This window comes from Penicillium alfredii (genome assembly GCF_028826965.1).
Source record: "Penicillium alfredii strain IBT 34128 chromosome Unknown utg000009l_segment0_segment0, whole genome shotgun sequence".
NCBI lineage: Eukaryota > Fungi > Ascomycota > Eurotiomycetes > Eurotiales > Aspergillaceae > Penicillium > Penicillium alfredii.
Genome location: NW_026622706.1, coordinates 2,806,822 through 2,830,216, shown reverse-complemented (window position 1 = coordinate 2,830,216; position 23,395 = coordinate 2,806,822). Strand labels below are relative to the sequence as shown.

General features: G+C 48.8%; 11 protein-coding genes across 11 annotated transcripts; 6 read left to right on the top strand and 5 right to left on the bottom strand.

Moving 5' to 3' along the window:
* Positions 1-210: 210 nt before the first annotated feature.
* On the bottom strand, positions 211-861 carry ura6 (uridylate kinase ura6; the record flags this gene model as incomplete). The annotated part of the gene is made up of 1 exon (XM_056657527.1): positions 211-861. The coding sequence occupies one exon, from the start codon at positions 859-861 to the stop codon at positions 211-213; it is 651 nt and encodes a 216-aa protein (XP_056510327.1).
* A 140-nt stretch (positions 862-1,001) lies between these two features.
* On the bottom strand, positions 1,002-1,232 carry NUU61_006999 (uncharacterized protein; the record flags this gene model as incomplete). Its single annotated transcript, XM_056657526.1, has 1 exon — positions 1,002-1,232. One exon carries the CDS (start codon positions 1,230-1,232, stop codon positions 1,002-1,004), a length of 231 nt encoding a protein of 76 aa, XP_056510326.1.
* A 1,865-nt stretch (positions 1,233-3,097) lies between these two features.
* On the top strand, positions 3,098-4,911 carry NUU61_006998 (fungal specific transcription factor domain-containing protein; the record flags this gene model as incomplete). The annotated part of the gene is made up of 2 exons (XM_056657525.1): positions 3,098-3,254; positions 3,335-4,911. 2 exons carry the CDS (start codon positions 3,098-3,100, stop codon positions 4,909-4,911), a joined length of 1,734 nt encoding a protein of 577 aa, XP_056510325.1.
* Positions 4,912-5,307: 396 nt separating this feature from the next.
* Positions 5,308-6,323, top strand: NUU61_006997 (cytochrome b5 reductase family protein; the record flags this gene model as incomplete). The annotated part of the gene is made up of 3 exons (XM_056657524.1): positions 5,308-5,566; positions 5,635-5,712; positions 5,773-6,323. The coding sequence occupies 3 exons, from the start codon at positions 5,308-5,310 to the stop codon at positions 6,321-6,323; spliced, it is 888 nt and encodes a 295-aa protein (XP_056510324.1).
* Positions 6,324-6,730: 407 nt separating this feature from the next.
* On the bottom strand, positions 6,731-7,533 carry NUU61_006996 (BTB/POZ domain-containing protein; the record flags this gene model as incomplete). Its single annotated transcript, XM_056657523.1, has 2 exons — positions 6,731-7,179; positions 7,251-7,533. Coding segments are annotated over 2 exons (732 nt in total), but the record flags the coding sequence as incomplete, so codon positions are not given.
* A 2,070-nt stretch (positions 7,534-9,603) lies between these two features.
* On the bottom strand, positions 9,604-11,606 carry NUU61_006995 (uncharacterized protein; the record flags this gene model as incomplete). The annotated part of the gene is made up of 3 exons (XM_056657522.1): positions 9,604-11,238; positions 11,294-11,458; positions 11,517-11,606. The coding sequence occupies 3 exons, from the start codon at positions 11,604-11,606 to the stop codon at positions 9,604-9,606; spliced, it is 1,890 nt and encodes a 629-aa protein (XP_056510322.1).
* A 964-nt stretch (positions 11,607-12,570) lies between these two features.
* Positions 12,571-13,920, bottom strand: NUU61_006994 (putative lipase; the record flags this gene model as incomplete). Its single annotated transcript, XM_056657521.1, has 1 exon — positions 12,571-13,920. The coding sequence occupies one exon, from the start codon at positions 13,918-13,920 to the stop codon at positions 12,571-12,573; it is 1,350 nt and encodes a 449-aa protein (XP_056510321.1).
* Positions 13,921-15,032: 1,112 nt separating this feature from the next.
* NUU61_006993 (uncharacterized protein) lies at positions 15,033-15,446 on the top strand (the record flags this gene model as incomplete). Its single annotated transcript, XM_056657520.1, has 2 exons — positions 15,033-15,134; positions 15,165-15,446. 2 exons carry the CDS (start codon positions 15,033-15,035, stop codon positions 15,444-15,446), a joined length of 384 nt encoding a protein of 127 aa, XP_056510320.1.
* Positions 15,447-15,641: 195 nt separating this feature from the next.
* NUU61_006992 (uncharacterized protein) lies at positions 15,642-16,187 on the top strand (the record flags this gene model as incomplete). Its single annotated transcript, XM_056657519.1, has 2 exons — positions 15,642-15,883; positions 15,941-16,187. 2 exons carry the CDS (start codon positions 15,642-15,644, stop codon positions 16,185-16,187), a joined length of 489 nt encoding a protein of 162 aa, XP_056510319.1.
* Positions 16,188-19,208: 3,021 nt separating this feature from the next.
* On the top strand, positions 19,209-19,811 carry NUU61_006991 (uncharacterized protein; the record flags this gene model as incomplete). The annotated part of the gene is made up of 1 exon (XM_056657518.1): positions 19,209-19,811. The coding sequence occupies one exon, from the start codon at positions 19,209-19,211 to the stop codon at positions 19,809-19,811; it is 603 nt and encodes a 200-aa protein (XP_056510318.1).
* Positions 19,812-21,638: 1,827 nt separating this feature from the next.
* NUU61_006990 (putative hexokinase) lies at positions 21,639-23,270 on the top strand (the record flags this gene model as incomplete). The annotated part of the gene is made up of 1 exon (XM_056657517.1): positions 21,639-23,270. The coding sequence occupies one exon, from the start codon at positions 21,639-21,641 to the stop codon at positions 23,268-23,270; it is 1,632 nt and encodes a 543-aa protein (XP_056510317.1).
* Positions 23,271-23,395: the final 125 nt, after the last annotated feature.

Sequence of the window (23,395 nt, the reverse complement as noted above, 5' to 3'; positions counted from 1 at the left end):
CGAATGGATTCACCAAAAATCTACCCATGCAGCTGCATAAAACGAAGTCTACATTCTCTATGATTCATCTAGACAGGAAGTTGTCAGACACAAACTAGATGGTGTTTGCCCATACCCATGGATATCCAGACCAAATCCACCCAGTCTCACCAGCGGTCTATATACACCCACATTTGCCCACAAAGCAGGGCGAGCAGCAACCCTCAGCCCTTAGCGCGGGTCCAGGCCACGAGCCTGGATACCGGACTTGATCTCGGCATAGACATCATCAACCGAGCCAGTAGCCTTAACGGAAACAACCTTGTTCTGGGCCTGGAAAGCATCGACAACAGGCATAGAGGTATCAACGAAAGTACGGAAACGTTTGCGAATGGATTCGGCGTTATCGTCATCGCGGCCACTCGTCTCACCACGTTTCAGCAGACGCGACTCCATAACCTCTTCAGGGCAATCGAGGAACAGGACCAATTCGGACGGGCAGACGGTGTCCTCGAAGAAAACGGCCTGGTCGAGCTTACGCGGGAAGCCGTCGATCAGGAAGCGGGCCTTGGTGCCAGCGGGCGGCGGCGTCGCGGCCAGCGAGTCGGCCATGGCGTTCGACAGCAGCGCCACCGTGATCTCCATCGGCACGATCTTGCCCTCGCGGATGTAGTTGCGGATCAGCTCGCCGTACTGGCTGCCCTCGCGCACTTGCTCGGCGCGGAGGAGGTCACCGGCGGACAGGTGCACGAATCCGTAGTCGCGCTCCAGGTTGGCTGATTGCGTGCCCTTGCCGCTGCCGGGCCCGCCCAGGAAGAAGACCACGGTCACTTCCTGGGTTGAGAAGCGCGGGGATGAGGGGGTTTCTTGGGAGTTGGCCATTGTGGATAGATTTGTTGGTTTTTGTGGAGAGGTGTTGTGTATTGGAGAGAGTTTTGTGTTCGGTGGGGGGACGATTGAGAGATTGGAGGGGCAACACAACCGAACTCAGTCGAGAGCAATGCCGATCACTCTATCTCCCACTAGTTCGAGGGAGGCGATTGCCGGGCACCAGTTCGGGACTTAACGAGCAGAATGTACGATCCCGAGCTAATGCCGATAACCGCGAGGATGGGGAGGATCTTGAATTGCGAGCGGCCGGTTTGGGGCGACGATCGCGAGTTGTAGAGGCGGTGGAATCCCTCGGGGACGACACGCGAAGGAAGGACTCGTGTTCTGGAGAGGACTCCGGACGAAAAGGAGCGGGGGAACATGGAGGAGAAATCAAGAGAGAGAGAGAGAGAGAGAGAGAAAGCGAGAAGATGTGAGGCAAAAAGACAAGTTAAGGGGGAAAGTGCCGAAAGCGGATTTAGGTAGCGATCTACCACGGTTACTTGAAGATACTTGAAGAGAAATATTTGACTGCTTGATTTAATTATTTTATTTGAAAAAATTGATTTTGTAGTATCTATATAAATATTGCTTCGATTCTCGATGTTAGGATACACGCTATATTATCAACATCATAATATCTACACATAGATCTGGTTTAGGTAGCCCTGGGCATGGATTCGGACTATACTGCCTAGGACTATGGCATTCCATAACTTGCAGAGCAAAAAATCCAATATATTTACTATGGATATAAGATGCTGCATATTAAGGCTTTTCTATCTCTCGGTGTTACCTTGGGTATCCCTAGTGAAGTCTATAAATTATTTATATATCTCTTCTATCTTCCTTTCCTATTATTCTTCTATTTCCCTATTATGTCTTTACTACTTTCTCTTTGATTTATCATAACTTATACCTGAATATTAAGACTCATATTTCTAAGTTTCCCCTTTAGTATCTATAGTGAAATGTATGAATACTATTCATACCTCTCTTCTATCTTCCCTGATTATGTGACCAAGTCACCGGCTTTTGCCTCGTGAAGACTGGAAGCCGCAGACGTATTACTGATAGAATCTGTCTATTTCTTAGAATGTTTACGGCTTTGGTTCGAGCTGCTTGTTTGTTTTGTTTCACTATTTACAGTGGATTGGCGTTTGATCTCCCTCGAATGCTGCTTTAGTACTTGGAATCTCCAGTTGGTATAATAGCATTCTGAATTTAAATGATCACAGAGGTAAGTCTAGTTAATTCATGTCATTTCTTATTAACATAGTCTCTGATTAAATAATTCAAAATCTGATTATTGGGTGACTCCAAAGTGCTTCCCGATTAGGAAAGTGTTTGTTCCCTTCTGTTTTTTTTTTAAGATTACCCTTCAACAAACCAAGGACCGTTGGCCTAGTGGTAAAGTCGTTGATATATCAGCCACCAGCCCTGGGGATTGTTCAGCTGGTAAACTACCCCTCCTAATGTAAGTGGTAGTGAGGCCAGCTGAGACCCTCCATCTGCAGATAGCGCTATATCCTTTAACACCTACTGCGGTAGGACCAAGCCAAAGGTTCCTGGTTCAATCCACAGAGTGGATATCTTTTTTTCTTTCTGATTTTGTTCCCCCCTCCTTCCACTATCCCCCTAGTCATCATGATCTTGAACCATAATGCTATTATTTGTCCTATTACTCACTCCTCTTCTTGCCTAATAGGATATTGCTTCAACTTACTCAATAGTCGAATCTATCTAAACGCTTGATGCTCATTACTTTCGATATTATCGTCCAGGCTTCCTGATATACAGGCCATGGCTTACTATGAGTGGGGATATGTGTAATTAATATGTATTTAACGGAATGATTACATGAGGGTATTACTGCCTCGGGTATCTATGTAATTAACGCCTTGGTCACCAGTTTTCCAAGGCTGTTGCGAGCTTCATCAACCTATCGGCGTTCCCTGTCAACTCTCTTCCTTGTTCATGTAATTCTCAGAGATACCCTCCACATCTGGAAATAAATATTGGCTCCTCCCTTTGGGAATGACATCAAAGCCTGTGCATGGTTAGACCTCTCTCGGCTGGGACTTGCCAACCCGATCCACCAAACTGGACCCGGAGCTCCAGGTATAACTTGCGGGACATCCAAATCTTGCAAAATATCTGTTCTGAATGGCTAGAGTGAAGAAAATTCAGCCTGCCAGTCCTGCATCGCTTGCTTGTACCGAGTGCAGGAAACAGCATCTGAAATGCGATGCTAAAACGCCATTCTGCACCCGCTGTCAACAGAACGGTCTCCTCTGTCATTATCTTCCGTCTCGACGAGGTGGACGCAGGATACCTCGACAGGATACTTCATATAGCGGGGGCCGTCTTACGCAGTCAACCCCATCCACACATCTGCTATCAACGTGAGTGCCCGCTGTGTTGAGGGTTCTGCTCAGCTAAATTAATTGCATATAATACAGGTTTACTTCTAACTCGCTTCTAGCGAGCTCTTCTTCCCAGAGCGATGCTTCTGTCGATCGCCCATCGCAGACAGACGCGCATCCTGATCTCAGCATTCCTCCTGACCCGGTTCCATGGCCAGTGATTCTTCCTGGGGATGACTCTCGGCAAGCCCCAGCAGAACCTGTCAGCAAATCATGGTTATCCGATGATCGCTTACCACGCTTGTATTATGAAAACTTCCATGTGGCACATCCTATCCTGGTTCCCAGCGTCCTATATAGCGACCGGAACTACCCTCGGCTTTTGCAGCTAGTGGTGCATTTCGTGGGATCTCACTACATAGCGTCTATATCCAGTCAGCAGTACAAAGACCAGGTTGTTGCTGAGCTGCCCTCCACCCTAGACCGGTCGCCGTGCATGGTTCAGGCTTTGCTGATCTATTCTATTGCACTTTATGCTCGCGGCGAATGGCCTGAAGCCCAGGAGACGCTTTCTCGCGGCATTGATATTGCTTTGGGCCTCGGTATGAACCGGTGGGCATTCGCCTCGTCTGCTCACCCCGAGACCTCTACTGAGGCAGAGAGCATGAGAAGGACCTGGTGGGAGCTGTATATCACAGATATATTCATGGCCGCGCCACGCAAAACTATTACCTCCCGATGCAGCACCGTGCCCCCAGAGGTGGCCTTGCCCTGCGAAGAGTCGGTCTATAGTGGTCGCGGCGAAATGCCCAAGCCACGCATGATCATTGATTTCAAACGGCGGGTGTTCGCGGAAGACGACCCCGTCTTTTCATCTTTCAGCTACCGCATCGAGGCTACAACAATCTTATGTCGAGTCTTGGTGCTCAACCGGCTCCGAGACGGTCACCGCGATCACCTCCAGGCAGTGGAAAACGCGCTGGTGAGCTGGGTCAACCACCTGCCACCGAAGAAGCTAGACATTGTCGACTCGTACGGCAACGTCGACGAGATGATGTTCCAGGCGCATTTGACGATCGCCTATGCTGCGATGCTCCTGCACCTGCCGCGCAGTGATCTCCAGTCGGTGTTGTCGCAACCAGACGACCGCTTCTGGCCGGGGGCGCCGGGTCAGCTCTCATCGACATTTACCCGTCTTGTGCATAGTATTAAGGCCACGGAGGCCTCAAGACGCGTTTCGGACTCTATTTCGGTGTGTCCGAATGTCCCGAAACATACACCCTTCATCATCCCGGCGCTGGCCTTGTGCGGCCTCATCCAGCTCGCCACTTCGACGAGCCACTCGGAAGAGTGTTTCGACCACCACTGCAATCGGATCACCCTGATCCTGGGCTGTCTGAAAAGCACACGGCGGACCTGGGCCATGGCGGAGTCGGCGTACCACTGTCTCCGGTCGTCGGCGGCAGACGTCTTGTCGGACTCGATGGATAAGTGGAACGCCGAGCCGCTGGATCGACTCATCCCTACCGAGCTGGCGCCGGTCGATCCCGATCGGTCCACTCACGGCGAGCAACCTGCTACGTCTGTCATGGACGGCCGCGGCTTTACGCCGCCGGAGTTTGCTCCCGCGTTTATTGATCCGACTTGTTACAATGCCTCTTTTTTCAGCGCCATCCCGGAATTTGATCTCAACTGAGCCACCGAGGCAAGTCTGGTTTTGTTGTGTAGGCTCGGTCATTTTCTTGCAAAAGATGAGAGCAACGCCGAGAATGTTTTATGACTGGCCCATATAGACATGAACGAGGGAAATAGAACAATTGCATAATTGGCCACGAACCCATAGTGGTTGAAACTATTGAGTTTTTGGCGATCGAAGAATGCGAAAATCAGGTCGTGGTTGCAGACCTCCGTGATGCCTCCTATTCCCGGCTTTTGCGGATTTTGGCGTTCGCGGCCTTTGGGGCTCAACTTCTTCCTATGATGTCAAATACTAACAATTAGAGTATATCAAGGGCATGTATAAGCCAGTACCTTCCCTGGATTTGGCTTGAAGAAATCTATACATACCAACCACTTATTGTCTATTCACACTATGGCGAAACACCTCCCCAAGTTCCTCACCACCAAGTCTGCCGTCTTCGCGTTCACTCTCTTTGGTATCGGCACTTACTGTGCGCGATCCTATCTTCTGCCGACCGGACACGCCGAATCCTCTGAGCCCCCAATAGTGTTCTCGGGGTTCGGGCTTACGACTCTGCGCTTGCAAAGCGCCAAATTGGTCAACCACAACACCAAGCGACTTGTCTTCGAGTTTCCTGACCAAAACACCCGCAGTGGGTTGAGTCTTACTTGTATGTGAACCTGTTTAATTTAACCTAGAATATATGTATTTTTAAGGGAAAATTGCTGACTTGTTTAGTGGCACTTCTCACGATCACCCGCCCCGAAGGCCAATGGTTCCCCGTGCTACGGCCATATACTCCCATCAGCAGTCTTGGTGAGATAGCCCTACATTCAGAATCCATTATTGACACTACTAACATATCCCAATCAACAGACCAACAAGGCCACATCGAGCTCATGGTCAAAAAATACCCCAACGGCAAAGCAAGCAGCCACCTCCACTCGCTCGCCCCAGGCGACACCCTCACATTCGCCGCAGCACTCAAGGGATTTCCCTGGACACCGAACAAATTCTCGCAGGTGTACCTCATAGCGGGCGGAGCGGGAATCACACCAATCTACCAGCTCATCCAGGGAATCCTCAACAACCCGAACGACAAGACAAAAGTCCACCTGGTGTTCGGGGTCAATACTGAGCAAGACCTTCTCCTCAGAGACGAGCTGGAGCAGTATAAGACCCGGTTCCCGGATCGCTTCAATTATCTCTACACAGTTAGCCACCCGGCTGAGCAGCAGTCTTCGGCGCTGCGGAAGGGGTATGTGAATGAAGAGCTTTTGCGGGGGGTTGTTGATCGGCCTGGCAAGGATTCCCATGTCTTTGTGTGTGGTCCGCCGGCTATGGAGGAGGCGTTGGTCGGGTCGAAGAGTGCACCCGGGATTTTGGGGCGTTTGGGATTTGAGAAGGAGCAGGTTTATAAGTTTTAGGTGTTTTTTTTTTTTTACTTGGATTGTATGCGGATATCTCATTGCTAACATGTCTATGTACATCAATCCCTTTTCGATGCTGGCTTCTTGACATTTGAAGCAAGTAGATCAAGCAGTTCGTAACTTTGTAACCCCTATTCTATTAACCCAACAGATATTCGAATCGATAGGACAACCTTCATTTCTTCTCACTGGCTGCTCCCCTTGACTAATTCATTGAAAGTAGACAAATGACCCATTCGGTCTGTAAACCCCATATCTTCTCTTATCCGCCACCGTTTGATCCATGGTCGTCACAAGCAAGTCAAATGTGTACTGCGGGACATGTTCCAAGAGTTCATTCTGAAGGACATCCAAAGTTCCATCTTTCCCCGGTCTCAACTCGGTAAGGTGCTCCATCGTCAACCTCACTGCCAAATCTTGCAGGCCTCGATCGGTTTGAGGAGTAGACGTATAATGTCCCGAATCATATCGGGGAAGAAGTCCAAATCGAGCTTCTGGTGTAGCTCTCCCTCGAATTTGCTCTTTGGGGGAGTCTTCAAGCCTTCGATTAGCATCCGATCGGCAAGTGAATACATCGTGATGGGGAAAAACAGAAGATGCCAGCCTTCCGATGTTTCTGTTTCGGGTTGTTTCCCCGGTTGGTTTGCGGTACTTTTGTTTTGTTGCACCTTTTCGTCCTGAATGAAAACATTGCCCTTGGAGCTTTTTGGCATGGGATTTTCAATCACCTTCTCTTTCTCCTTAAACATCGAGGGACCACCTGCCGATTCATCCTTGGGGTCTACCCGGTAATCCAAGGTGTAGAGATATTCCACCACCTGCTGGACCAAAGATGGGTCCTCTTGTAACGTGACTCTGTTGGAGGCAGATTCATGGGAAAATAAAAGAGAGCATTAGCAGGATTCTCCTGACTGTGGATTTCACAACATTTGAAATTCTGGACTTGAACCCCCCAATCACAAGCTTTGGCGAAGAACCCTGACCGAGAACAAACTATGCACTTGTGCACAGTGTAAACTTGGTCTTCGCACACGATAGTGAGGTCGCTATATTTGGAGTCAAGGTGTATCCTGTCGTTTTGTCTTAGACTTTTCTTTTGGTGTGTTGATGTGTAGGTTTTAAAGTGGGCTAGGTACCTTGCAAGAGCCTCCAGGAGCTCATATCCGAGGTTAGTGTTGAATAAAGCCTTTTCAAAGATGTTCTTGTGCCTTGGAAGATGGTTGTTTGATGGATTTCCGCTTAAGAATGATGAGGAAGTATTGAGACATAGAGTTGAAGATGGAAAGATGGGAAGACGAGAAGATGAAGAAGATGATGATGATGATAAAAGCTTGCAAACAACACGCTAATCCCTACTAAAATAAACAATAATAGCTAATCTACCAAGTTCTTTTTGATTGTTGTCTCTTGTCGCTGAATCACTTGTGAGCTCTATTTGCCTTCGGCGCCTATAGGAGTAATTAATAGCACTATATCTGCCACACTATCATAGTATACCTACCAAACTAATCTAATATACTTTTAAAGGCAGGTAGCTATTCCTAGGATATACGAATACTTCTTTTTAACACATCTATATCTTATGTGGTTGTTTATTTGATTTCCAGACTCCGACAGAACCCGACAAAAGCCGACCCATTCCAATCTATGCCCGAAGCCAGTGTCAGTATAAAAGATAGTACATCTACCTAGTGACTGCACCATTAACAAAGTATACTTAACGAAGATATTATATTTATATATTTCTATACCAACCACAGCATCTCCATTCTCCATGCTCAATACTATCGCCCTAGTCCAGGCCGTGGGAATTACATCCTCCCTCTGGGTTTCTGGTAAGTAGCAGAAAAAAAAAAAAAAAAAAAAGATCCTATACACCCAGCTAGTCCAATGATAAAAAGAGAAAATATACTTTCCCAAGTATATCCATTAACAAAAATTAGGATCAATGTTCTCCTGTTCCGCCGGAGCGACCGCCGCCCAAGCAGCCACCGCAACATCCCCAACCCTCGCCGCGCAACAATGGCTAGGAATATGGAAAAGAGGCCACTATACCGGGACCCCGCTAGTCCTGATTTCCGCAGGCTGTTTCACCTGGCTGAAATACTGCACTTCCCACAATATCTATCTCGCGGCGGCGGCTTCGTGTCTGGCGGTTACGCCGTTTACTGTTTGTTTATTGGTACGGCATGAGGGGTTTTTATCTGCTGCTGCCCTGGTGAATGATACTGGGGACAAAGAGAAAGAGTCGATTCGTGCTAGCGAGATTCGGGAGGCGCTGGGTTCTTGGGGTTTTTGTAATATGGTTCGGGCGGTGTTTCCGTTTGTTGCTGGGGTTGTTGGTTTGACTTCTATTTGTACTTGAGAGAGAGAGAGAGAGAGATTTTGTATTTTACCTGCCATGAGACACAAATCTCATATATCCAAGAAGAGCCAGAAAAAGCTAATTTACGCTATAGTCTTGTGAACATCAAGTCTTTTACTGAAGTATATCAGCCCGAGACTTGAAGAAACGTGGATTATTTTTGATCAAATGGTGTTCTTCTGACATTATCGCCAAGACCCTAACTCTGCATAGCATTTCCTTCAATCGCCATGTATTCCACATCGACAAAATAAGCACTGGATTCCACTTCCCCCGAGGACTAGACTCCGCCAGTGACGCAGCCTGGGGCCGAGAATGACCAGGATATCGATCCTGTCAGCCACGAACTCCCAAAGATTCCCCAAATGCATTCTCACATGCTGGTTTCATATAAAGCAATGGTACAAAGTGCACCCATGACTATGGACTGAGTATTTATATCAGCCATGAAGCACAATTCAGGACTCTCTACAAGAAGAATTATAACAACCAAAAGATATCAGAATGAGGGAATGAAATTAGATGGTATGTACATGAGGGAAACCTCGCCAAGCAAAAATATAGATATCTAGAAAAAAGAATGGTAGTATATGCGGTTCCAAGGCAGTCCAACCCAAAAAGATAAGAGAAAAAAAAAAAAAAAAAGCCAAGCCAGAAACACCAGACGGGGGTATGAGAAAGGAAATGCAGGAAATGATCATAGCCCCTTGCATCCCTAAGTCACCCTTTTTGTTTCATCTTGTCCTTTTTTTTGGTTCTTTTCGTTCGGGCCCCACTGTTGATCATTCTGGTCCCCAGATATATCGGGGATGCAGATCGAGAAAAAGAAAAAGAAAAAGAAAAAGGCGCAGAACGCGCTAGTCATGTACAAAACATAGGAAAAAGAAAGACTGGAAATAAAACCGAATCAACTCAAACACGAGAGGATTGTACCTGCATCTGCTCTGTGAGAAGACCCTCGTCTTGGGGGACATGCAAGTAAGAGCGCATACGGCGGCGGCGACACACACGGAACAAGATGACCCCAACGCCACCGACGACGCTAACCGTCACGATGAAACCCAGCAGGCCGAGCACCTTGCGGATGAGCTCGGAAGCCTGGTGGACATCCTGGGCAAGCTTCTTGGCGTCCGAGTACACGCCCGGCTCGCGATGGGGCGCTGCGGGGTCGCCATTGCCCGTGGAAGCCTGCACGTCCTCCATGGTCGAGTAAATAACCGCCGGGTTTTCCGGCGAGGGCCCGTTGTCAGCACCACGGAAGCCCGCAGCTTTCCAGTCCATCGGGGTCTTACTGCGATGCACGTCCGAGGATCCCAGCGACGAGTCGTTGCGATCGATGCCCTCAACGGAGATCCAGTCCATGTAGCCGTTAGCAATGAACAAGGTCTCAAAATCGGTCTTGTTGGTACTCCCAATGAATACGGGGGTGCCCCGGTCCCAGGACCGGGCGTAGAACTTCCATGAGGCCACCTCTGTGGCGCCGTTCCAGCTGACGTGGATGGTCGTGCTCAAGTCGTCCTTGTTGGTGCCGTAGACGGCGGCGACCACAGCCGGCGGCGTTTTGGGGCGGCCGATAAACTCCGACTTGTATGTGCGGTAAGTCGAGAAACGCTCCGAGGCAAAGCGGGCGGTCATCAACACGTCGCCGTTCGGTGCGTGTTCGCTCTGGTAGCCCCATTCGCTCCAGCCGGCGAACAGGTTGTCGTTGGGGAGCACCTGGGCGCTGCCGCGGAGCTTGGTCATCCCTTTATCGGGACGGTTCACGCGCCGGATGACCTTGGCCGTCCCAGGTGTGACGCTGGTGTCAAGCTCAACGACGAGGGCCGACGATATCGGCTCGACCTCGGCACCTTCCCAGCCGCCGTTGTTCAGAATCGAAATGACATGGCGGGTGCCGTCGGACTCGACGAAACTGGCATCATGTTGCTGAGAGAATACAAAGTCCTGGATGAAGCTGCTTTCTTTCCCACCGAGCCGCCAGATGATGTGGCCATCCGCGCCCGAAATCAGATAGATGGTGCTCGTAAACCGCATCGAGATGAGGTAGTCGCCGGCGGCATTCTTGTCGACCGAGTTGATGTGCACGTAGTCGGCGGCGTCTTCAATGGGGTGATTCGGGTCCTCTGGCTTCAGGATCTCCGACTCGTGTGGGGCGATCTTGTCGCGGGAATCCCACTCGGTGATAATCTGACTCGTTGTGGTGTCGAGCTCGACAAATCCGCCTAGGACAACACCGGTTTCCTCTCCGGGCCGCCCAAAATCGGCCAGGTTGATCATCATGCGTCGGTAGGTGCAGGCCAACGCCGTCTTGCCACCGGGCAGGACGGTGAACTCGTGCATGTTGAAGTCGTGAAGGTCATTGACCACTTGCACTTCGTTCTTGATCTGGTATTTGTGATCCATCACTACTCCGTTTCCCTTGTGCGAGTCGTCATGCTTCCACCCGACGATCCATGACAGGTACCAGTCGTCATCGATGTTGTGTACCGGCTTGAAATCGAAAGTATTGCGATTGTCATAAACGGGGGAACCAGCCCAGACGAGTTTCTAGGTTCAATTCCGATCAGTGAGGTGTAAATCGAGATCATGAGGCATCACATACGCCATCGTTGTCGTAGATATACGGGCCGACTTGGAACTGCTGATATTTCTGGGTGGGGGCCTCTGGACCAATGCCCGAGTACGGTGCGACGAACCAATATCCGGGGGCTAGGCGAGTGCGGTCGTGGTGTTCGACATTGAATTTCAAGGCTCGGACACCAGGAAGCTGGAGAATGCAATTAGCATCAATAGCCGAGATCTCGCTCCCCCGCTTCCCTACATACCGTCACAAAGGACATCAAATCATCGTCGAAGGAGTTGGCAACGACATTATGTACCAACGGCAGTAATGACAATGCTTTCCAAAGATACATGGTGCTTGAAAGGAGTGGTTCGGAAGAAAGACCTTCCTGAATGAATTCAATCTGGCAAGTGTCAAGACACTCCGAATAGAACAAAAAAAAAAAAAGATCCGAAGGAAGGGATAAGAAAGAAGATCGCTATGAGACTGACGGAAGCCACGCGAGCATGTAGACCGACCGTTCAGCCCTGTCAAAAAGAGAGAGAGAATGAAGGGATAATAGGAAAAGAGTGTATAAGATGAAGAAGGGGGGAAGAAGAGAGCACACGCGACATTCCAAGATACGCCTAGAAAGCGACAACGTAATTGCCGCGATGGGAGTCCTGACGATCCAGCAGGACATGCTTGGCAGGCCTCGACGGGTGGAGCTGCGTACGAATCCCGTGGGTGGCCTCAGTCGACTCAGGATGTGACTGGATGTGTGGAGTTGGCTAGTTGATGGAGATGAGATTTTGTCTGAATCAAACAGTGTGGTTGGCTCCCCTGGCCTTTCAAGAGGGGACCGGGGGTTGATTTCCGCGCAAAGCCGAGTTTCCATGGGAGGCAAAAAGGGAGAGTTGGTGCTTGGCAATGGATCCTAGTCCTTCTCGCTCGGTTATGATATTGGCTTATTCTATCCCGATCAACCGGGGCGTTTGCGTGGCTCCACCTCAGGGGTAAAGCCTGAAGATGGCCAAGTGGAAATGTCACGAAAAAAAAAGCAGAAGAGACGAAAAGAAAAGAAAAAGAAGAGAAGAGAAGAGACGAGACTTGCGAGCATCAAAGCACCGCTCCACGCTCCACGCTCCACTGGTTACGGGAAGTTAAACGACGCTCGGCAGTCGGCAAAGCCCAAGGCTGGGGAATATGGTGACTAAGAATCGCCTGGTAGGGCAGACCAAACACCACCACGCGCGATGGCGTGCTCCGATTAAGCTTCATTTAAGGTCCACGCTATTTTGTGGGGGTTTTCTGCTCTGTTTCGACTTCACTTTCTATCATTTTTTTTTCGTGTATTCCTTGATGGGTGGTTCGTCGAGTGCAGGCGGCTGGTAGGCGAGAAGCTCCATCACCGCAATGAGTAAAAGACCCTCGGTGGCCAACATGTCCTTCAAATCCAAGGTGGGCCACAGGATTCCCTGACACACCTGCGCGAGATTGATTCGAGACAGACTGGCCGGTCCATCATGCGTGATGGCGTCAATAGCTAGGGCCCATGCAAGGGGATTGTACAGAACCCCGTCGTGAGTATAAAACCCCCCTGCAGGCTGGCCGGCACAGACCGTCTGGAGATGGGCATTGGTGACCCCGACGTTGCGCACATCGCCGAGACGCGCCGACGCGTTGGGACCGGACATGGGCTGGACGATATTGTCGAAGGACGAGTACACTGTCGTTGTCGGGACATATGCCGAGTCGCCGTCGTCAGTACGCAGCGTCTGGATAAACTTGGTGTCCCATCCCTGCTGCCAGAGAGAGGGCGTGCAGACCGCCAAGGCCAGCGCCGGGCAGACCAGGTACCGTTCCACAGTGCCGTGGAAGTCAGGGCTCATCGCTACAAGGTCCTGTACGACCTTCCGGGTTGACGGCCAGTACTTCAGTGCCCACTGCGTGTTCAAGTTGCCCTGCGACCACGCGATCACGGCCACGCTCCGCCCTCCACACAGCGCCGAGAGGTACTGAATCGCATAGGCGACGTATTCCGAGTTGAGCTGCGCATCCGACAGCGCTGCCCGCGGGAGATTCACCCACACCACATCGGCTGCAGTAGTCTTGCCCAGCTTGCTGAAGCTGAAGTAATAAGTGGTGCCTCCGGGAATGCCTGTTCCGGGCACAAGGAGTACCGGTGTTTTCCCGTCGCGACCGTAGGAGAATGAGTCGGGGATGTATATAGCCGACCGGAGCTTGTGCTCCGGGATCGAGTACGGCGCATCACCAGCCACAGAGGGGTAGATGCTCTTGTTGATAACCGGATTTTGATTCTGGAGTGAATTGATCTCGCTATCCAAGTATCCATCCAGCAACGACAGAATATCTTCCGGGATGAGCCCGGCCTTGGTGATGTCTCTGGCTAAATCGACGATGCTCGATGCGTCCCCATTGGACATAATTTGTTCGATCGTAGACAATGCCGAGTGTGCAGATTTCGGGGTTTTATCGGGGTTTTGCTTCAGCTGTGATACGATATCTGCCATCGTCGCCGAAGTGCCCTTTTCTGTGTCGGGGTTGTCGATCGCGTTTGACAAGGAGGTGAAGAGGTTCGGTGCGGTGACAGCAGAACGAGAAGTCACCGGGGATGCGATAACACCGTATGCGAAACTCGCACCAAGGACAAGGCTCGCCCTCATTTTGAAAATGAGAGTAACTGACCAGGAAAATTCGAGGATTCAAGGATCCAAGGGGGTTCAAGGAATCAAGGGGGGTTCAAGGGTAGGGTGTTTCCCCCGTTCAAATACCCCATGCCAAGTGTGCCCAGCACACATTGGCATGAAGCCTCTGAATTTTGTGTCATTTCTTTTCAGAGTTACGTCCTGCAAGCATCTTTCCAAGATTGGCGCTATTGGCTCTGTTACTATAAAGCACTTCACCATTTCGGCCTTGGTAATGCAGATCATATAGATCGGGCCAATCTCATGCCTTCTCCCCGCAAACCCCGCCTCGTGTTTACTTGTTTACCCGTGAGATATCTCGGGAGATGCGATATTGATATTGTATGCGGCCACTGTGTAGCTTAATCTTGTTTATGGATACTGCTTCTCTAACGTGGTAGGGTTATGGGCCACGCGATGTCCATGTTGGTCGACATAAATGACCTGCCTCGAATGAGTCACAGCCACAAAGCCACAACTTCAGGTGGTTTTATCTTGCACAGAAAAAATGCCAAAAAAAAAAGACTTGCCTTTGGAGGATTGGCGACTCCCTCTTCCCGAGCCCCAGCTTCATCCATGACGATCTTCTCTACCTGCGCCAAGCGTCAGCACGGGCCTATCCGTGGATGTTGCGAACACGAGGCCTAAAGAGAAGCATAAAGAGAACATGAAAACAAAAATGAAGTCATAAACAAAATAAGAAAGGACAACTATGATACCTCGCCTTCATGTGAGCCACCCCGATACCTGGTAAAGACGGTGTCCCCCTCGAGGATGGTCTCCCCTTTTTTGTCTTTGACTTTTTCGACTGACATGACAAGTACGAATATCGCCAAGCACACGGGTAGTGGATATTTGATATCTTCGGTGCCCGGTTTGTAGGTAACCTCAGGACAATTTATACCGAATTGTATAGATGATGTGATGCTTGCACCGGGCTGATGTCATGGCCCTAGTGGATATTCTGAATATTCATTATCGTCTTGTCTATTCAGCAAAGTAGGCAACAATGATGTCCCGACTCGGTCATCGAAAGACGTTTATTTTAGGTTTAACCTTGTTTGAGCGCTAAGCTCGACATCGGACTTTCCATGAAGCATAACAAGCCACATTCATTCGAGTCCAATTCCACACTGATCAAGTCTATTTCCGCCGCCCAGCGTTTCGATTCAAGAGAAAATCCTACTGTCCAGGTTAATCTCACCACGAATAAAAATAAGTAGCCTTCAGCAGGCAAGCACTTTACTGCTCACTTACCTAAATTAGGTACTTTTCGTGTTATTATTTCCTCGGGGGCATCAACCGGTACCAAGGAGGCTGTTGAGCTGCGAGATGGCGATGCCCATGCTTACAGTGGCCGCGGGGTCCAGAATGCTGTCTCAAATGTTGAAACTATCATTGCACCGAGTTTGATCGACAATGGGCTTAGAGTGGATACGGATCAGAAACGAATTGACCAGCATTTAAACATATTAGACGGCACGAAGAACAAAGAGAGGCTTTGAGCAGACGCTATTCTAGGTGTGAGTATGGCATGTGCTAGAGCTGGTGCTGCTGAAATAGTAAGTTCTGGCCTCAAGTGCGAACACCATGTCTTTTTAACTTATCTATTTAGGGCGTCCCTCTATACAAGTTCCTACGGGGAGAGGCTGGGACTAAGGAGCCCTTCGTAATGCCCGTTCCCTTCTTCAATGTATCAGATGATGCAATTGTACCAGCCTTTGCTGCAAAAATACCCCATCGACTTACTAGAAGACCCATTTGCGGAGGAAGATTGGAAGAGTTGGGAGGAGTTCAATAAGGACTGTCCTGTTGAGTTCGTCGGGGATGACCTGCTGGTCACAAACACGGAGTATGTGCAAGTGGCGGATGAGAAAAAGGCATGTAATACCATGCTTCTCAAGATCAGTCAGATTGGAACCGTCTCAGGCGCAATCGAAGTGTCAGTTTCGGACTCATGCCACATATATTTTTTAAACGGTCTGCTAACTCTCTCTAGAGCAAATATGGCCCATGGCTTGGGCTGGGGAGTCTTTGTCTCTCACAGATCGGGCGATACGACCTATGACTTTATATCAGATATGGCGGTGGGTTTGAGAACTGGTCATATCAAGTCCGGTGTACCTTGTCGCCGTGAAAGAGTTGCCAAATATAATCGGCTCGTGGACATTGAAGCTGAGTTGCTGGGAAATGGAGAGCAGTGCCTTTATGCCGGGTCCAACTTCCGGACAGCGTTCAATCAATAAGATTGAATGGAGAGTGAGGGTTATTACCTTTTCCATCCTATATTCTTACCCCTGTACAAGGTCCTAGCCAAGATCCTACAGTACCGTTTTTTACTCTTTTCCCTCGGCATCAAGTCGGGACTAAACGCCAAAACAGGAACAAACCCGAAGCACGAAACCCGCCTGACGTGTTTATGGTTGCAATTCCTAATGCAATGCAGCATGCAACGGCCGTCACGGAGTGTTTATCTGGGTGGGGGAGGTGAGTTACATCGTGGAGGAAGATGTTTCAGATTTCCGAGGAAACCCGGTTCATTCGGGTAATACGACCTGGAGAACATAATCTGGGGATTCGAGAGATTGCAGTCTTGGCGTGGGAAATAAAGTAACTAGCAGCTAAATGATGGTTTTTAGTCATATATCTAGTCTAGGTTTTTGATATTCAGGGGGAGAAGAAAATAATAAAAAATAAATATTGTGTAAAAAAAAATTAGAGAATGGTCGAGCCTTCTCCTATAATGGAAAACACCAAACACATCCACTTAGGCACTTGTTAGTTAAGTAGAATGCGATGTTGTTGGATTCCTGAGTCTCGCGTCCAGGAACCTCGTCTGCCTCATCACACTGCAATGGCATCCATGCATCTTGACTTCCCCTTCTTGATTCAAGAGATATAGCAGTTGATATAGCAGAATAGTTTAGATAAAAGAAAAGGCGTATATTATATAAAGATATGAAGTTTATTATGATATTACTGATGATGAATATAGTAGGTGGAAGAGAGGCCTCCTAGCCGCTTAGAGTGGAGGTGTGCCAAAAAAATTCTGTAGGACCGAGCTCTGTATAAGGCTCCCGAGGTCGATCCGTTTCCGATATGCATTCATACATAGGGGCGGTGCGGTTCTGAAATGGGGTGCTTACGGTTCTACGAGGGGCCCCTTCCGATTCTAGAACTACCTTACGCTATCAGACTTTAAACGAAACCATATATAATACTTCAATTATAACTCTTTGCCTATATCCATACATGCAGACTATTAGGCAGTATTTAGGCTATACACCCACCCTCTTAACATTGCTTTTGCCCCCTTCCTCGCTAGCTGTGTGCCCGGCAGGTGTTGGGACAGCCCGAGTAGCAAGGCTGCCAACCGACAGGTATAGATGGGGTGATACGAGACTAAACAACCCTATAACATATATAAATTTGGTTTACTGCTACATACATATTTGTATGTCATACGTAACTCAACGAGGAAAAGGACTGAACTGGCCAAGGGTCGTTCGGATATAGTAAATATATTTTCATATATATATATTTCATCTATCCCCTTTTCGAGGTCACCCTTCTTCCCTATTGCAACAGATTTGTTTTTGTTTCGCTTTTTACAGCTGGAATCAGGTTGTTTCAGCCAAGTGGTCACGTCCAGCTACCCACTGTATTTGGCAGGACCTTAAGGAAGTTTGGTTAGAATCCTTCGGGGCACATATAACACATGAATATATACTGATAGAATCCTTCGGGGCACATATAGTATGAAATGTGCTAGCCGTCCCCTAAAGTTGGACCCACGGCGCATTTGTAGCTGTTGGTCCTCCTTACAGGAGCGTAAATCCCTATAGGAACGTAAATTTTATTTAGTTTTTGATTTCTCTACTATACTAACTATACTAAAATCTATCGATATTATCGAAAATCCGCTTATTAAAGCCTACGAAGTAGCAAAACGCGAGAAAAAAAAAAAAAAAAAAAAAAAAAAAAAAAAAAAAAAAAAAAAAAAAAAAACTAATAATCGCGTTACTAACACGCGAATTTGATATTCCCTATTATCGACTTCGCGTTAGAATTTAAGGCTAACTACCTAAAATAACTAATCTCGTAGTTAAAAAACTTTTAATAATTCGTAAAAGAAAACCCTGATTCGCTATATTCGATAGCTTAATTCGCTATAAGTTTCGCCTATAATTTGTATGATTAAGGACTATACGAACTAGATTTTAAAGCAGAATACTATGGACGACGCGCTATGTATAACGAGAGGAAAATAGAGAGAAATTGATATCAGACGAAAGCTAATTAGCTACTGAAGAACCTCCTCTATTATTTTTAATTCAATTAGCGAAGTTGTGGATTAATTCGATGAAAACGAAATGAAATTTGCGTTCCTATAGGGATTTTACGTTCCTGTGAGAGGACCAACAGCTGCAAATACGCTGTGGGTCCAACATTAAGGGACGGCTAGTAGAATCCCTATGGCATTTACGCTGTGGTTTGGGTCCGATTATAGGGGACGAATATAAAAAGATAGCTGCAAAGGTAATTTTACCTTCTGTTCTTTGATTTTCTTCGACCTTCAAATATCCATTTACGTTGTTTCTGGGCTTTATCATCCAGCCAATCTCATGGCCTCTTATACTATACTTCGATTTGCTTTTGTGATCTTTCTAGCCTTGGTTTCTTTTCTAGGAACTCAAGTACGGGGGCTGGCAATCGAGGCAAGGGCTAAAGAGCCAGCTTTCTTAACCCAGTCTACTGAAGGTTAGATTCTCAGTTCATCCATGGATTGCTTTCTTAAATGGTGACTAATTCTTCTGAGCAGTGCTAGAGAAAAAATACAAAGGTCTCGATAGGGGCAAACTGCTCCCAAAGCCACTTTCAAATATATTCTTTACATACAATGACGATATCTGGTTCGACAACCATTTTGCGTCAACGGCCCGGTATTTGAGGCAATATCCACCGAATTTGAACTGGGATACTATGCTCGATCAAACCATCAATCCATTTTCAGGAGATCATCCTTATTATGGTGCAAGCCGCTTGCCTGGGATTAACAACGACATCATCCTGTCCTCCTATATTGCATTACATGTGTGTATCCCGGACCCTCTCTTCTATAAATTGATTCGAATGACTCACGATTTTCCAAGTCCCCGTTGCAATTGGGAAAAGGGCAGAAAACCTTGTACTGGGATATTGTATGGGAAAATGCCAAAAACAACGCAGTGCTTGTTAGCTTGCTTGACTCTAATTCAAAGCTAGCAATGGAAAAGGATGATGATCTGATACCCCCTCGGAAGGATGACCCACTCTTTGTCTACGCGATAGATGAAAACAAGGGGGATTTGACTTGTGATGTCAAATACATTGTTCATTTGGAGGGAAGTGAAAGCCACCATGGTGGACTGATCCTCTATCGCAAAATTCGTCTTGTGCGAGGTAGAAGGTCTTTGAGGCTTCACTTCATCCACTACACTGCATGGCCGAATAGCAGGGCGATCGGCGTCGAAGACATGACATCACTGATCAAGGCTGTTAACGCAAAGAATGTCGCGGGCAACCCAGTTTTTGTGAATTGTTTGTATGGGCTCGGAAGGACGGGCACATTCATTATATCTCGGGAGATATACAATGTGGCCCAAAAACGAAGACAGGCCGGGAAAGACTGGTTCCAACAACGAGGGGCCAATGGCGCAGATCCAATTGAGGAATATGTACACACTCTGCGGATTTTTCGACATGACATGGTCGACAACGTGCGGCAGTTCAAATTCCTCTACGAATGGGGCAATACTGTCTGGCAAAAAGTTTCTGGCCGAGGGAACAAACAGCGGGATGATGAGGGTTTAGGGTCACAGGAATCCTAATCGACAAACCCTAAGTCCCAGCCATGGGCGTCGGAACGATCCTGGATGCAAGGGTGTGCACTGATGTTGAATATTCGTATTTGAAAAGTGTTTATAGTAACCAAGAACTTTCAGACTCTCAGTAGTATTGTTTTGCAGGACTGGAGAAACTCCGTGGGTAAAAGCTAATTATCGAAAAGTACCATGACCCAGCCAAGGGCAATGACACCATTTTGTTAGTCCCTTCCTCCGTCGCATGGGATTGACTATTCATTGACCGCGATATAGACCATGCCCTCAAGCAAATGAAGTATGTGGACTGCGATTAACAGACGTTTGGTTGATAGTATTTCCCTGATCATTCTGGCAATAGAACGGCTGGGCCCAAGTGGCGGGAGTCTGAACACGATGCTGAGCGTCTTCGACTGGCTCTCGTTATCGGAAATACTGAACTCAACCGATCCATGGACCCTGGCATTCAAACTCAGGTGCTTCGGGGGTAAGAGGACGATCGGACGCGGCAAAAATGCAGTAGGTTTTGGTTCATTCCGTGTCTGGTGATCTTATCCCTGTTGAGAATTCCATCTACTGTATTTTGAATCCCTTACAGTCTATACGGGGTAGAGATTCATGTTCAACCATTTCCACCCCTCACAAAGGAAATATCAAGCAAAACTAGACCTTGGATATCAGAATCACCCCGAGCGAGGGCATGAGAAACGAGAGTGCCCCGGGCAAGTGAAAATTCAGATTTGATATGGTGCATATCTGTTGTTGGAGAGGATCCTCATTCTCAAGATTTAGTTTAGTGCCCGGGTGGGGACGCGACGCGGCAGTAGAGATAGACATGTAGACTGGAAATAGAATATATAAAATAGAGTGACAAAAAGAAAAAGGAAAGGTGGGTTGTGGTCAGTGATTTCCGATGAAGATATAACAGGAAGAAGAGAAAGAAGAGAAAAAGACGAAAAAAGAGAGCAACTTGGCAGAAGATAGATGATCCCCGGTCCCACATGAGTGTAACCGTGCCCAGTTGGGCTACCACCGTTGCAGCCAAGGGGGCCATTGAGTTATGTACATACCAATATCTTCTTTATATACATGGGTGTATCTTATATGCTGATATGCTTATATTCTTATGTTCTATGATCATGGTGATAATCTTAAATCGAGATAAGGATGACAATTTCTATTAGAGTTGAATCAATGACCCTGATACTGTTCCTACTATAGAGTGTACAGCATCAAGTTCTTGCATACATTCAAAGCACAACCATCCGATACACCCGAATATCCCGTCCATCCTACATGGAGTACATGGAACTACCAAGGTCCCTTGACCTTAAGTGAAGGATGCCTAGCATCTATGTAAAGTGCGAAGTAATCCAAGCCTCCAAGGCTAAGTATACCAGATGCGACTCTGTAAGTTACCGTCACAATACCATACCCACTTCGCATTGCGACACCGCAAGGGCTTCTTCTCTCAGTTGCACTTGCCGTGACACTGTCAACCCAGGAATGGGCCAATGTTGATCCATGCTTGACTCTGTTGACTTCTCCTCTCTACTTCTGATGTGGGGATCTCTCGATCTCTCGTGTCTCTCTCACTCCCTTGACTTCTTTTTGCCTCTGCTACACTCCATCCACTTGACACGACTCCACGGGAGTGTCACCTCGACCGGGTCCCGATTCTTATACCTGATATTGCCCCTTTCAATCGTCTCTCTTCTCTCCCTCTCTATGGTTCCCCCGCGCCGCTAGTATCCCTCTCGCACAACTCATGCTGTGTGTCTAAATTCCGCTATCTCACTTCACGCTCCCCCCCCCCCCGACTCGATTCTCCCGACCATGCCGGCCCCGCTAGTCAAGATCTTGCACCGACTCCAGGAACTGTTCCATAACGTGGTGGCCGCCCTCGAGACCATGGTCCTCTTTCCCTCGCTCTTCCGCGGTTTCTCACGCCGCCGCCGAAAGCCGTTCCTCGGCGCCCATTGGCGACGTCGCACCCTGGATGATTTCGCCGACGAGATCGATTCGTTGTTCACGGCGCCGCTGTCCACGCGCAAGATGGTTGATATGTCCGAGAAGATCCGTGCCCAGTTCCACCACTGCCTGCAGTCTAGCCCCGTCTGCATGCTCCCCTCGTACAACCACGCCCTGCCCGCCGGCTCCGAGAAAGGCACGTATCTGGCGCTCGATGTGGGAGGATCGACATTCCGTGCGTCGCTGATTGAATTGAATGGGCGCGAGGAGGGTGTGCGCATTGTACGGACATCGTCGTCCTACATCGATAATGAGATCAAGTTGCTGGAGGGACCCCAATTCTTTGACTGGATGGCCGAGCAGATCGAGAACGTGCTCCAGGAGGTGGGCGCTGATTACGCTCGTGGGGAGGCTTCCCTGGCGATGGGTCTGTCGTGGTCATTCCCCATCGACCAGACGTCCAATAATAGCGGGCTGATCATCCCCATGGGGAAAGGGTTCATGTGCTCGAATGGCGTGGTCGGACAGGACCTGGGCGATTTGATGATCCAGTCTTGTCGCAAGCGCAACCTCAACGTGGAGGTGGCCGCAATTTTAAATGACAGCTCTGCTGCTCTCCTTTCGCGCGCCTATGTCGACCCTAAGACTCGCATGTCCCTCATCCTGGGGACGGGTACCAACATGGCAATTCATTTCCCGGTCCACGATATTGGACAGGCCAAGTTTGGGGTTCGCCCGGAGGGCTGGTTCGACTATGCCAAGCATGTAATCGTCAACAGCGAAATGAGTATGTTTGGCGGCGGCGTGCTCCCCATGACCCGGTGGGATGACATCCTCAACCGCACCCACATGCGCCCTGACTACCAGCCCCTCGAGTACATGATTACCGGTCGATACCTGGGCGAGATTGTGCGCTTGATCATCGTTGAGGCTGTCGAGACCGCGCGCCTCTTTGGTGGCGAGCTCCCGCACTCCATGCGTGAGCCCTATTCCTTGGACACTAGCATCGTCGCCTTCCTCGAGGAAGACTCGACCGCTTCCCTGGCTGGCTCCGCCGCCCTCCTCCAGAAAGAACACACTTTCCCGTCCTACCCCTCCGTGGAAGACCTCCGGTTCCTGCGCCATGTCTGCCACGTCGTGTCTCGCCGCGCCGCTGGGTACATGGCGACAGCCATTCACAGCATGTGGTGTCTGCACAACGAGGTTGAGTCCCCTGGGTCAGCAGCAATTGTCGACCCGCTGGCCAAGGAATCGCCGGAGATTACTGTTGTGGAGAGCAATGACTCATCAAAGAACATGTCCATTGCATGCGACGGTGCCGTCATCAACAAATACCCGGGCTTTCGCGATACCTGCCAGGATTATCTGGACCAGTTGACCGAGCAGACGCACCCTGCCACTGGACCTTCCATCCGCCTCGACCCTGCTCCCGAGAGTGCTATCCTTGGGGCGGCCGTTGCCGTCGCGGTGGCAGTGGCCGAGAAGGCCGGGCATTAGAATCGATGCCATGGTCCCGACACGAATGATGCACGATCCCCGTCTCTGCGCGCATAGACCTCCAGCTCCTCCCTTTCTTTGTGATTTTCTTCATGTTCTATCATCGCATAATCTTCTTCTTTTCT